The sequence below is a fragment of the Plecotus auritus genome (genome assembly GCF_963455305.1).
Source record: "Plecotus auritus genome assembly, chromosome: 1".
Classification (NCBI taxonomy): domain Eukaryota; kingdom Metazoa; phylum Chordata; class Mammalia; order Chiroptera; family Vespertilionidae; genus Plecotus; species Plecotus auritus.
In genome coordinates, this window is record NC_137770.1 from 111,877,947 (window position 1) to 111,892,924 (window position 14,978).

The 14,978-nt window shown below is 37.7% G+C and overlaps 1 protein-coding gene across 3 annotated transcripts in view; it reads right to left on the minus strand.

The window, feature by feature from the left end:
* CUL2 (cullin 2) overlaps nt 1-14,978 on the minus strand; it is a 156,428-nt gene that overhangs the window by 69,344 nt on the left and 72,106 nt on the right. For all 3 annotated transcript variants that reach the window (XM_080643535.1, XM_080643534.1, XM_080643536.1), the window contains exons 7-9: nt 6,409-6,505; nt 6,201-6,311; nt 2,461-2,623 (exon numbers count right to left, since the gene is read on the minus strand). In XM_080643535.1, coding sequence (XP_080499661.1) covers nt 2,461-2,623; nt 6,201-6,311; nt 6,409-6,505 — 371 coding nt within the window. The remainder of the gene's footprint in view (nt 1-2,460; nt 2,624-6,200; nt 6,312-6,408; nt 6,506-14,978) is intronic.

Here is a 14,978-nt window from a genome sequence, read left to right on the forward strand (position 1 = left end):
TACAATGTTACAATTAATAGTCCTGTATATGGACATTAACATCTATGGTATAAATCCCTAGAAGTGGTATTGCTGTGTCAAAGCTTAATATTCTAGAAGGATCCTTCTAAACAGAGCTCCCAACAGCAGGAAGTTCCCTTATCAATCATTTTGATCTTTGCCAATGAGAGGTGAAAAATGTCTCAGTGTAAAGGCTTCATTTTAAACTTTTTTATTAAAGTATATAATATACATATAGAAAAGTGTATAAACCAAAAGTGTGTATCTCAATAAATTATCACAAGTGAACACAAACACACCCCTTGATGTAATCACTACCCAGGGTAAAAAACAGACATTACCTACACCTAGAAGTCCCCTTCACACCTCTTCCCAATCATTACTCCTCTTGCTCTTCTGCAAAGGTAATCACTGTCATAAGTACTAAACCAAAGATTACTTTTGCCTGTTTTGAACTATCTATAAAAATGGAATCAATACAATTCTTTTATGTTTACCTTCTTTCGTTCAACATGTTTATATATGTTGTTGTATGTAAATGTAATTTGTTCGTTTTCACTCTTCTGTTATATGCCATTGTATGAATATACTGTACTTCTTCATCCATTCTATTGTTACTGGACATTTGAGTTGTTCCATTTGGCTATTACAAAAAATGCTGCTATGAACATTTTTGTATTATGTGCATACTCTTTTACCAGGGAATTATATGTATAGGAAAGGGATAGCTTTCATATATTCAACTTTAGCAGTTAATGCCAGTTTTTCAAAGTGGTTGCATCAATTTATATTCTCAGCCCAGTGTATAACAAGTTCCCACTATTCCACATGCTTCCCAACACTTATTATTATTTTAGATTTTTATAATTGATTTTTAGAAAGAGAGGGAGAGGGAAAGAGAGAAACATCGATGTGAGAGTGAATACCGACTGCCTGCTCCTGCACAGCCCCTACTGGGGATCAAGCCCGAAATCCCTGCAAGTGCCCTGACTGGGAATCTAACTGACAACCTTTCAGTGCATGGGATGATGCCCAAAAAACTGAGCCACATCGACCAGGGTCCAAAACTTATTATTTTTAATTTTTAAATTTTCTATCAGAATTTAAGTATTGATAGCTTAGTGTGGTTTTAATTTGCATTCCCCTGTTTTAATGAGATTAAGTGCCTTTTTTATGTTTATTGGCCATTTGGACATCCTCTACTCTCCTGTGCCTGTTCAAATTTCTTGGCCATTTTATATCTGAACATAAACCTTTTTTGTAGTCATTGCAAATATATATTTACCCTATAACTATCTTTTGATGATCCAGAATTCTTAATTTTAAAGCAGTCCACTTGATCAATCTTTCCTTGTGGTTGGTGCTTTTTGTGTCTTACTTAAAATATCTTTCCCTATTTCAAGGTCATGAAGTTATTCTCCTATATTATCTTCTAGAATTATTATTGTTTTACATTTAGATCAAAAGCCTACAATGACCCTGGCCAGCGTGGATCACTGGTTAGAGTGTCGGCCTGCACACCGGAATTTCAAGGGTTCCATTCCTGGTTAAGAGCATATACCTGGGTCCCAGGTTTGATTCCTGACCCGTGTGGGAGGCAACCAATCAATGTGTCTCTCTTACATATTGATGTTTCTCTCTCTCTTTCTCCACCTCCCTCCTTCCTTCTACCCTTTCTAGTTATCAGTGGAAAAAATATCCTCACTCCTTGGGTGAGGATTAAAAATAGCCTACAATAACTTGATTTTGTATATGGTGTCTAGGGTAGAGATCAAATTTCACATTTCTCTAAATGAATATCCAGTTGACTCAGCATTATGGGTTGAAAAGACTATCATCTTTCACCCAATACTCTGCAGCAGTGCCCCTTTTGTCTTAAATCAAGTATTTTCATTTTTAATTATTTATTTAATAGAAACCATAAGAGAAAGTTAGAGAGTTAGAAGAAGTGAGCTGTAGAAGAAATGGGCTTAAAGAACAAGTTACAGAAGCAAAAAAGGCTCTTGGAGCTTAGGAGAAAGAGAGAGGCCAGGAAAACGCACCTGGGAAAAAGGTGCAGGCATGCTCCATAGAGAGAGCTGCTGTTATTTTTATTTTGTCTACCACCTATTTTGAGTGAGATTGTGCATCTCTCTATATTTAAAATTCATTTATAATTTCCCTGTTATATTCTTTGCCTTTTTCCTACTGCTATTAAAATTCTTAATGTATTAAGGTAATTAGCCCTTATAATACATAAAAATGTGCAAACCTATTTTCTCAGGTTTTTCTTTTAGTTTAGAATGCCCTTTGTGAATATACTTGGTTCCAAAATAGTCGTTTAAAATAAATTATGAATAAGGCATATCAAATATTTTAGAGATTATGACTAAAATATACTTGAAATTTAAGTTAATTTGACTATGTAAAAAGTGGTTTATAATTCTATTTTAATTTACATTTATATTTCGTGTCACTTACCATTTTTTTTCTCTTGTCGAATGATATTATGACATTCTGCATGTAAGAACTGTAAGTGGTCTGCTACCATTCGTTGCTGACATTCATGAATCACTTTAGTATATGAACTTGGGTGCAAGTATTTTCGACATCGAATTTCTTCATCTTTTAATCTACCTAGAACCTTTAGAAATATATTGTTATAGCATAAACTATCAGGAGAAAAAAACTGTAATATTAGTAAGTAGCTTAGGTAGCCTAATTTAATGGGTCAGTTAAACATGGCCAAGTAATGAATAACGATTACACAACCAATTTAAACCCACATTCCATAAATGAATTCAAATTTTATTTAAGCTACTAGCTGTCACCTATATTTCACCACAGTCTTATGAAAAAGAACTAAAGTTATGTAGTCTACATTTTGTCTTCATTTACTGATCCTGATCATCCTATTATATAGACAACCTAACATGCAACAGGAAAATCGAGTAAAGATTATTAAAAACCAAAACAGGTGGTCACTTTATAAATATCTAATTATTAATCTAAAAATAAGTCACATTAACTGGATCAAGTAGATTAATCTGATTATTTTATGTTGGTGCCTCGTAAATGGTATATCATAGTTAATTACCACAGTAAAGATTTCATTAAAATTTTTGGAAATCAAAATATATTTAGGCTTAGTTAAATGTCAATCAAGACTTTTATTAAAATTTTTCCTATATAAAAAGCACTGAGCTACAAACAATACACTGGTTAACATTAACAAGAACTAATAAAGATAACAGCCAGAGAACTGGGCTAATGTCTACCTCAAAACAAAACGAATTTGCAATGAAAATCATGCCAGCACAGCACATGCATACGCAAATGTTTAGATCTGAAAATATTCTGGCCCTGACTGACATTGTTCAGTGGTTAGAGCGTCAGCCCATGCACTGAAGGATCTTGGGTTTGATTCTCAGTCAAGGGCACATTACCTGGAATGCAGGTTCCATCCCTGTGTGGGAGGCAACCAACTGATGTGTCTTTCTCACATTGATGCTTCCCTCTCTCTCCATCCCTCCCTCTCCTATACTTTCTCTAAAAATCAATGAAAAATATATCTTCAGGTAAGAATTAACAAAACAGAAAAAAGGAAAGTATTCTGTAATGTAAAACTATGGAACTAGAGTTTCTGAACTGGTCCCAGGAACTATATGCATTTAAGCCTTTGGGAAGTACTGCTTATGTCTGCCTGGGCATAAGGTGATGCTGAGAGAAAAAATGATGTTGAGAGGGGAAATAACACATTCCTGGAAACCTCTCAGATATCTTTCGATGAAAGTGAGGCTCAAGACTGAGAGACACAGTCCTATCTTTCCTATTGTGCTACCATGTTGTGTGGAGCCAGGAGTTCAGGGCAAAGTCGTAGAAACCAACAGTGGGGTCTAGAGTATTTCATCAACTAAGAAAGTCATTTTGGTCATCGTGTTTTTCTTTTAAAATAAAAATGGTCCTGCCCGACCGGCGTGGCTCAGTGGCTGAGCATCAACCTATGATTTCCAGTCAGGGTACATGCCCAGGTTGCCAGCTTGATCCCCTGTGTGGGGTATGCAAGAGGCAACTGATCAATGATTCTCTCTCATCGTTGATGTTTCTATCTCTCTCTCCTTCTCCCTTCCTCTCTGAAATTAATAAAAGTATATTTTTAAAAATTAAAAAATAAGTTCTTATACAGAGGGAAGATGGCCATGTGAAGATAGGCAAACACCCCAATAAGTTCAATTAAAAATTAATTAAAATAAAAATGTACTAAAAGTAGTATGTCTAGTAGTTATTTATACCATACTCTAAGTGACTTTAATATGTTTATGGATTAACTAAATGCAACAGTAATTAGAGTGTGGGTCTGAGGGAGGTGAGAGAGGAGGAGAAAAAGAAAAACAATGATAACTGGGTGGGGCTGGGGCTGAGGTGTATATCAAGAGAAAACAGACAAGGTTGGAGTGTCTGGATTCAGGGCTTCAATAGCTATAAAACCACTATAGCTGGGGGGAAAGGCCAAAATTAAGAGGAAAGATACAGAAAGGGAAGTAGGAAGGCTATATTATTTAGTTTGTTAAGTGAATTACTCTTATAAATGCTATTTTCCCAAAAGAGCTTCCATTGCCTTCCTTTTAACAGTTTGAGATAAAATTTACATATCATGATTCACCCATGCAAGGGTGAATTCAAGTTTTCTGTATATTACATTATTAGTGTTTTTAAAATTGTGATAAAATGTATATAACATAAAATTTGCCATTTTAACCATTTTTAAATATATAATTCAGTGGCATTAATTATATTCACAATATACAACAATTTCCAAAACTCTTTCATCACACCAAACTCTGTAAACATTAAGCAATAACTCCCTATCCACACCTTCTAAAAACTTCTAATCTACTTTCTGTCTCTAAGAATTTACCTATTCTAGATATTTCATCTAAGTGGAACCATACAATATTTTTGCCAATGGCCTCTTTTTTGAGAGCCAGATATAATGAGGAGTATGCATCACTTAATTTTGTGAGCACTTTTCAAGATTGGATCTAGATCCTTTAACAAGAGTCTCAGATGCAAAAAAGGCTAAGAGCTGAGGACCACTGTGTAACCTGCATGTAATAGATGGAGGAAAATGCCCCAGATGACTTACTCAAGGTCCCAGAGCTAATGAGTGACAAAAACAGGAAGAGACTAAACAAACAGCTCAGACTTCTAGGCCTGGGCTTTGTGAAATACATAACAGCTTATCAGTAAGTAATGATATTTCTTGACCTATGTTCTATATACTATGACCTATGTACATACTATAGCTATTCTACTTATATTTATCTTTCTTGCTTAAATTAGAAAAATCATCCTATAATGAAATGCTTGAAATCCAATGCTGCAGATGAAAAAAAAAAAAAACCTCATTAAAATTTCTTATATATCTTGTGTGATGACTGAATTTATACTATGACTAATTCTTTTACTGAGAAAATACACATAAATTTTAAATATGGTCATCAGTATGTGTTGGTTTAATGATTAAAATTTCTTGTGGAGAGCCCAGTTGTGGCTCAGTGGTTGAGTGTCGACCTATGAACCAAGAGGTTATGGTTCGATTCCCGGTTAGGGCACATACCAGGGTTGCGGGCTCAATCCCCAGTGCGGGACATGCAGGAGGCAGCTGATCATGATTCTCCCTCATCAATGATGTTTCTGTTTCTCTCTCCCTCTCCCTTCCTTTCTAAAATCAATTTAAAAAATGAAATTTTCTTGTGGAGAAATTAAATTTTTTTCATTAAAAACTTAACAGACCAGAAGAGTGATCTATCCAAGTATCGACAGAATTATTATATTTTTCCTTCCATTTTAAAGGAAAAAGATAAAAACCTAAACACCTAGCATCTATACTATTCCCTAAACATATCCACTAAGCATAAAATATAGATTTTGCCGAGAATGTAAATACATGTTAATTTTAAAGACAAGCAAATCAAGCAATCAGGATTTATCAAAAAGTATCAGTCATGATAAAAATCAGAATAGCACTTTCCTCATGGAATATACTACAGCAAGAAAAATGTTTTATCAATAGGTATTGTACATTAACTATAACTCGAAGTAAAGACCAAACAGAAGCTTCTTCACCAAAAATATATATTAACAAGAAAACTGTTACATAAAACCATGCCTGAATATAAGAAATGATGTATTTAACATAACATACGTTTCTTTCTTACCTTTTCCATATATTGTGAGCAGTTTGATTCTTGTAATAAATTTGAAGCTTCTTGTTTGTAATATTCTCCTGTTTCAGTCAGAAAGGGGGACTCAAAGATTTCCTGATAAAACTAAATAAATCAATTAAAATCATATTGAAAAAATGAAAACAAGCAATTTAAGAAATTAAAGGTCTGATTACTCAAGTTTTTAAAGGAGACATTTTACCTTTAAGGGGAATTTTTTCTTATACTGTTCAACATGAACAAAGGAGTTAATAACCCCATGGATTACTTTCTGGTTTGGGTCTTCTCCACCACGATCACTAAAAGAAGGTATAACACAAAATATTCTTGAGAACACAAATTATCTATGGAAATACCAAAGTATGTATGACAAAACATGACTGTTTATTCTATTAGTTGAATCAAATTGTAAAGCATTTTAATGGTCAATGTATCATAATGCTTAATATTTTAATTTTTTCACTTAACAGCTGAATTAATATTTGATATTTAGTGAACACATTAGAAAAAGCCTTGATTGTAAAATTAAGCATATTCTGTTGATACTAAAATTATACTCTAATTTTAGAGTAGATATGAGCCCATCAATTCAAGACTTTAATATTGGTGGTCAAGAATATTTGAACTTCACTCGCCATAAACACTATCATAAGATTTGGTCTGAGAAATTCAATCTTTGAACCATCAAGTATGCCTGTAGTAATTTGATGATGCGCATCCCTCAGAGGTACACTCTATAGAACATATCACTCACTGAAATGGCTAATAACTTATTTTCTCTCTAAGAGATCTGCAAGAGTTGCTGAGTTGCTTCCCATTCAAGCACAAATGAATTTATCTATTTAGAAGTTCAGTGAGATATTTAGTATAAGTTGCCTCCCTATATTCTTTTACATTTGCAAAGAGATCTAAAATCATCTCAATTATTCATTTGACATTTGATGGGTTCCTACTTAGTCAAGGCACTATTGCGAGGCAGTTTTAATCATGATTTTTAAAATGTAGGTGAATATTAGCCTTTCTAATACTGAAATAGGGAAATGAAATAGGAAAAAATGTTTGCCTAAAGCCACAGTAAAATAGTCTGGCCCTAAGTTAGGAGTTTCTAACTCTAGTACTAATGCTCAGTTTAAGCCATTATACAGTCAAAGGTTTACCTTTCTCCTGGCAATCTTTTACCGTGCTTCAAAAAGTTTTTTTTTAATTAATAATTATTTTACAAAGAGAGCTGTAGAAAATATATTACTATAATTCCCTAGTAAACGCTTTTTGTTCTTTGTAGTAGGATATAAAGATATTACCTTTATATATTAGTGTCCCTCCCTGCCTCTGCATCCCTCTAATCCTCTATTCACCCTTCCCTTAATTACAGTAGGTCCTCAGGTTATGTCAGAGATCCGTTCCTACGGCACAACGTAACGCGATTTTTGCCATAACTCAGAACCCACCTACATAAGCACCTACGTCACTCACATGGAGCACATACACAACAGTAATGAAGTGAAACAGTAAAAAAAAAAATTATAAGAAAGATAACAATTCCTGACCTTTACTTGTGGTAAATAAATAATAAAAAAACATAAAGCACATATGTACATACGTCGAAATGACGGAACTTTTTTTTTTTTAATAAATAAATGGGAGATGGCGACGTAACCACGAAACGACGTACGTCGAGTCCAACGTAACCCGAGGACTACCTGTATCTGGATATTCTGGGGAAAGTTTTGTACATGAATTAATGGCTACAGTAATTCTGTCAGTCATAGAATCTTAGATACAAAGTCTACATTTTTATATTACTAATAAGAACAATAAGATGACACAATGAGCTCATTTCCTCTGCTTACCTTCGTTAGTTCCTTCTTAAGGCCAAATGAAAAATCTGGTGAAATATGATCTAACCTATCTTATCTATTTGGAACACATCACTTTTATTTTCCTTTTAATTTTGCCAAGGACCTAAATGAAAATCAGCCAAGAATGAGAAATATCTGAATATTTGGAAAATCAGGTTACCTAAAATTCTTTTCATGACCAAATCCTATTGTCCCTGTTCAGCACCAGGAAAACTTCCACTCCTGCTACATTCTCAGCACTCTTGACATTTGATTCTGATCCCAAAAGGCCCAGATAAGCTGGATTCAAATAAGGTAACGCCTAGAAAAAACATTGATATTCCTAGTGCTTAATAACTAAGTTGCCTCCCTATAAGAATAATATCTGAACTCAATCATTATAAATAGGGTATACTTCATTTCTATTAGGCTGACAGATCATGAAAACAGTGAAATCATGCTGACTAAATTGGTCATCTGAATAAAATCTGGTATCATCTAAGAACAGTGGTCCCAAGAGATCAGCCTTGAGAAAAGAATATAAAGAATTTTTATCCCTGGCTAGATAGCTCAGTTAGTTAGAGCATCATCCGGATACACCAAGGTTGTGGGTTCAATCCCCAGTCAGGAGACATATAAGAATCAACCAACGAATGCAAAGATAAGTGAATAACAAATTGCTGTTTCTCTCTCTGAAATAAATTTAAAAAAAAAAAGAATTTTTAGAAATAAAACATATTATTTGATCTTAATAGGACTATGTGGAAAATGCCCACAATAATCATAATGAAATTCCCAAGAGAATAAAACAAACTGGGATAATGGGGACTAGTAGGAAAGTTTAGCCCTTAAGATCAGGATTTTGGAGTCAGACTTCCTGGGTTTGAGTTCTGGCTGTGATAATGTATACACTTTGGGCAGATACTCAAACTCTTAGTATTCAAGATTTCCTGTTCTATAAAGTGTGCATAATATAATTTCTTACTTCATGAGGATGTGGTAAAGATTAAGTATAAGTCAAGAAAGCACATAGCAAAGTACCTGGTACATGAGTAAACAATCAATAAACATTAGTGAGTGCTGTAAATACTGATAGCAAAATAAAAGCATTTTCAACATATTAGAGAAGATAATACAGCTAAGAGTTCAATAAAGTACTGATTGTGATTTTTTAAATGTTTTTATTGATTTTAGAAAGAGAGGGGAAGGAAGAGGTAAGAAGAGGAAGAGAGAGAAACATCGGCTGTCTCCTGCACGCCCCCTACTGGGGAATCGAGCCCACAACCTGGGCATGTGCCATGATCAGGAATCAAACTGGTGGCCTCTCAGAGCATGGAATGACACCTAACCAACTGAGCCACACTGGCCAGGGATGTTTGTGACTTTTAAATCGTTTTTCTTTCTTTCTTTATTCTTTTTTTCTAAATCAAGGCTTTTAAAATCAACTAATTGAGCATTTAACTCAAGATAGCTGGCCAGATTTGTGAGTGCCATTAAAAAAACTGGAATTCTCAAAAGTACCAATATCAATATGTGACAAGGGGCAAATTAATCTCTTAGTAAAACCTTCATTTACCCCATGTTTAAAATGAGAATAGAGTTTCAGCAAACTAAATGCAGTCTCCTGCTCGCACCTATATCAGAGAAATGACAGGAGGGGCACTTTTAAATATTCCATTGCTGGCCAGTAGTCCTTGGACCTGTAGAAAGTGAAAAAAGATAGAAAGAAGACTGGATAGCATAGAAAAATAAAACTACAGAACCAAATGCAAAAGACAAAGAATTTCTGTAAGGAGAAAGAAAGTGAAGGAAGACAGGGGAAAAAATGGCATATACTGAATGCTGGTTGGGGCACAGAGGTGGGCAAAACCAACAAGGTCATCGGGAGAACAAACCAGTCTCTAGAGCCAGGCAACAAGAGCAACTCTGTGTTTGTCCCGCTGGAGCAGTAAATGTCCTGCCGGAGGAGGTGAGCAAGAGAAACCTCTGTGCCCAGATGAGTGCTGCAGCACTCACCTGAGAGCACCACCTAGATTCCCCCCATTGCCACTTCAAAAAGGCACTGGAAAATCAAGGACACATCTTACCCTCAGATTAACAATATTTAAAAATATCAAGCATTGGTGAGTGGTAGAGAAACAGATCTTCTCAGACTCTACTTGTGGGAAATCAGGTACTTTACAGGGCAAACTGGGAAAAGTCTAAATGCACAAAATCTATGACTTTAGACAAAGAGCTGCATACTTATATGTGCACAATAGAAGCAATAGTTGTATTAGTGAAAAAACGAGAAACAACCTAATATGTATAACTAAGAGAAGCAATTAACAAATGAGGTAGAACCATACCGAATAGCATAGAGTAGTTTAAAAATAATTATGTACAATAGACACGCTCCCAGGACCAAACTGGATTTACAACTAAAATACAAAAAAGCCATCCTGAATAATCAACTGAAGACTACCTAGAGATAACCCTGATAACTAAGGATGGAAAGTGGAGACTGCATAGAGACTGGTTGGAAGGGCAGAGGTGCAAAAGGGCTGGCCGAGCTCCCACAGACAGCAGCTGAAGTTCCAGAGAGATATCTCAGCTGTGGGGGATTACCACTAAGAACTCTGGGTTCTAAACCCCAAGTTGGGCCCCCCAGCAGAGAGTATCAGAAGTGAGAAAGGTGTCCACATAACATGTGGCTGTGAAAAGCAGCAGGATTGCTATCTGCCAGGGAAAGATGGCTGAAAATGAATGTGCCCTCATAAAGGACCAATACACAATATTTCATGTGCAGCCACTCGCCTTGTGAGAAAGGCCAGAGTGGACTGTAGCTGTGTAAGCAGAAGCCAAGGGTAGGGGCTCTGGGGTTAGTCCTTGTAGGGCTGTCACAACGGTTTCCATTGCTTAGTCATTCCCTCATACCGCAAAAGACATCTTTCTAAGGCAGATCTTTGCTATTCAGGTGGTATTTGCCTGGAAGGGGGGGAGTGGGAGGGGCAATTGACCCAGACTATTGGAAAACCCCTGGCCTATCACAAGGGGTTTCTCATTAAGAGACTGAGAATAACAATTAGCTTCCAGGCAGAAGCAATTGCCCCATTCAGTTGGAAAATCACTCCCCCCAGCTGTGGACAATTGCCTGCAACTACTCAAGACTGAATCCAATCAAGCTACAGGCAGAGGTAAGTCTCTGGAGGCTTTGTATCTTTGTCTAATCTAATTAGTCAGAAACAACATTTGACATTGTCCTGCACTAGAGACTGGGAGACATAGCAGATCTACCTAACACTTAGACACAAACCCAAAAAGGTAGCCAAAATGGGGAGAGGAAAAAAAAAAAAAAAAAAAAAAAATCCCCCAACAAAAGAACAAGAGAATTTTCCAGAAAAAGAGATAAGTGAAATGGAGATAAGAAATTTATCAGACACAGAGTTCAGAAAAAGAATGGCAAAGAGACTCAACAACATGGGAAAAGATATCATAACTATGAAGAATGACATAGCACTAATAAAGAACACATTGGAAGGAATACAAAGCTGATGTGGGAAAGACAAGGACTGGATCAGTGAATTAGAAGATAGTGTAGAAAAAAATCACTCACAAAGAAAAAGAAAAAACAGGACAGAGTAAGGGAGCTGTGGGACATCATGAAACATAACAATATTCGAGTAGGTGTGCCAGAAGGAGAAGAACATGAGCAAAGGATAGAAAATGTTTTTAAAAAAAATAATGGTAGAGAGGAGAAACCAAGATGGCGGCATAGGTAAACACCTGAACTTGCGCCTCGCACAACAACTTTAAAACTACAACTAAAAAACAAAACGCACATCAGCCGAAACCGGTTTGGCTCAGTGGATAGAGCGTCGGCCTGCGGACTGAAGGGTCCCAGGTTCGATTCCGGTCAAGGGCATGTACCTGGGTTGCGGGCACATCCCCAGTGGGGGGTGTGCAGGAGGCAGCTGATCAATGTTTGTCTCTCATCAATGTTTCTAACTCTCTATCCCTCTCCCTTCCTCTCTGTAAAATATCAATAAAATATATTTAAAAAAAAACAAAAAAAAAAAAAAACGCACATCATCCAGAACCACAGAAAGGCTGGCTAAGTGGAAATTCTACAACTAGAAGGGAAGAGAAAAGCACACTGACACTCAGAGGAGCTGCGGAAGTAAAGAGCAGAGGTATAGAGGCGCGCACACGTGGAAAGGGCTGGCAACTGAGTATGTGGCTGGCTTTTTCAATCTGCAGGGAGACACAAGCTCCCAACTGCTATGAACTCCAGTTCTGGGCGAGACTCTGGGGACCCAGACTCATACAGGGAGAAACTGGACTATCTGGCATCAGGCAGAACTCAAGGGCAGCTTTCTCTCAGAGGTGCTTGCAGCAATTACTGAGGGACACTGAGACCCGGGGGCCTCTTAGAGCAGGGCTGACGGGAAGCCATTGCTGTTTGCTCCACTCTGAGACTCTGCCCCATTCAAGCTGTGCGCAGAGGCTTTTGCATATGAATGGCCTGGTCCTTTGAAATCTAAAATTACCTAACAAACTGCAGCTGAGTCAGAGAGACCCAGAACATCCAAAAGAAAGCCCAAGGCTCCACAGCAGCTTGCATTGCTTCACAGCTGGGCCCCATCTGGGCACCTCCAAAACCCAAACAAAGAAGAGGAATCTGCAGATCTCTCCGTAGCTCCTGCTGGGTGGCCTCAGGCAGAGGCTAAATTAGCACCTCCCTGGAGATCCAAGAGCCAGTGTACCCAGTGGTCAGAGTGGGACCATCCAGATTACAACTCCTCATATCCATAAGGGACACACTCAGGGGGCAGACTCAGTGAGCACCAAAGCCCCACTGAAGCAAGTCTTGCCCCATAAGGGGGTCTCCAGCACAGAAGTTCTCCCATCGTAGACACAGCTGATCCTCACAGATCAATTGGCTTGGAGGTCAATTCGTCCCAGTGATACCAACAACAATCAAGGCTTAACTACAACAAGACTGTGCACACAGCCCACAAAGGGGTGCACCAAGAGTGTCCACTTCAGGTAACTGGGGAGGCTGAGCCACTGGGCCCTATAGGACACCTAGCACACAAAGTCACTCTGTCAACTCAGGGAAGCAGCCAAAATGTGGAGACAAAGAAACAGGTCACAAATGAAAGAAATGGAGGAAAGCAAACGACTGGACATAGAGTTCAAAACCACGGTTACAAGATTTTTCAAGAATTTTCTAGAAACCGCCAATAAATTTAGCGAGACCCTCGAGAATATGAAAAAGGACCAACCAGAAATTAAGCATACAATGACTGAAATAAAAAATAATATACAGAGATCCAACAGCAGACTAAAGGATCGCAAGAATGAAGTTAAAGATTTGAAATACAAAGAAGCAAAAAACACCCAACCGGAAGAGCTAAGAGAAAAAAGAATCCAAAAATTTGAAGATAGTGTAAGGAGCCTCTGGGACAACCTCAAGCATACCAACATCCGAATTATGGGGGGGTGCCAGAAGAAGAGAGAGAGCAAGATATTGAAAACCTATTTGAAGAAATAATGACAGAAAACTTCCCCCACCTGGTGAAAGAAATAGATTTACAAGTCCAGGAAGTGCAGAGAACCCCAAACAAAGGGAATCCAAAGAGGACCACACCAAGACACATCATAATTAAAATGCCAAGAGCAAAAGACAAAGAGAGAATGTTAAAAGCAGCAAGAGAAAAAGTTAGTTACCTACAAGGGAGTACCCATATGACTGTCAGCTGATTTCTCAGCAGAAACTATGCAGGCCAGAAGGGAGTGACAAGAAATATTCAAAGTGATGAATAGCAAGAACCAACAACCAAGATTACTCTACCCAGCAAAGCTATCATTCAGAATTGAGAGTCAGATAAAGAGCTTCACAGACAAGAAAAAGCTAAAGGAGTTCATCACCACCAAAACAGTGTTATATGAAATGCTGAAAGGTATTCTTTAAGAAGAGGAGGAGGAAGAAGAAAAAGGTAAAGATAAAAATTATGAACAACAAATACATATCTATTAACAAGTGAATCTAAAAATCAAGTGAATAAGAAATCTGATGAACAGAATTAATTGGTAAATATAATAGAATCAGGGGCATAGAAAGGGAATGGACTGAAAACGGGGGGAAAGGGGTGTGGGGGGTGCGGGAAGAGACTGGACAAAAATCATACACCTATGGATGAGGACGTTGGGGGCGGGGGGGGGGTAAGGGTATGGGGTGGGGTTGGAACCGGGTGGAGGGGAGCTATGGGGGAAAATAGAGGAACAATTGTAATAATCTGAACAATAAAGCTTTATTTTAAAAAATAATAATAAAAAAGAAAAAGTATCCCAATAAATGAGAATAGTTTAAGGGACTTCTGGGACAACATCTAGCATAAGAACATCCACATCATAGGGGTACTAGAAGGTGAAGAAGCAAGGGACTGAAAAATATTTGAGCCCTGGCTGGTGTGGCTCAGTTGTTAAAGTGTCAGTTCATACACCAAAGAGTCATGGGTTTGATTCCCAGTCAAGGGCATGTACCTAGGTTTCAGGTTCCATCCCTGGAGGCAACCAATTGATGTGTCTCTCTCACATCAATGTTTCTGTTTCTCTCTCTCCCTCTCTTTCTCTGTCTCTCCCCCATCCCCCCCCGCCTCACTCCCTCCCTGCCTCCTATCTACTCTTTCAAAAAATAAATTTGAGGGCAGGGGTCAAGGAGAAAAATCTACACTAATAAAAGATAAAGATGCAAATTGACCATACCTACACAACACTCACCAGCCAATCAGGAGTGAGTATGCAAATTAACCCAACAAAGATGGGGGGTTAATTGGCATATGCAGGTGCTGAGTGGCTGGGGGTGGGGTGGGACGCTTGTGTCGTCACCATGGCAACGATGCAGGCGTTCCACACCGCCCCAGCAGCTCCGGGCCTCTGGGCAGCATGG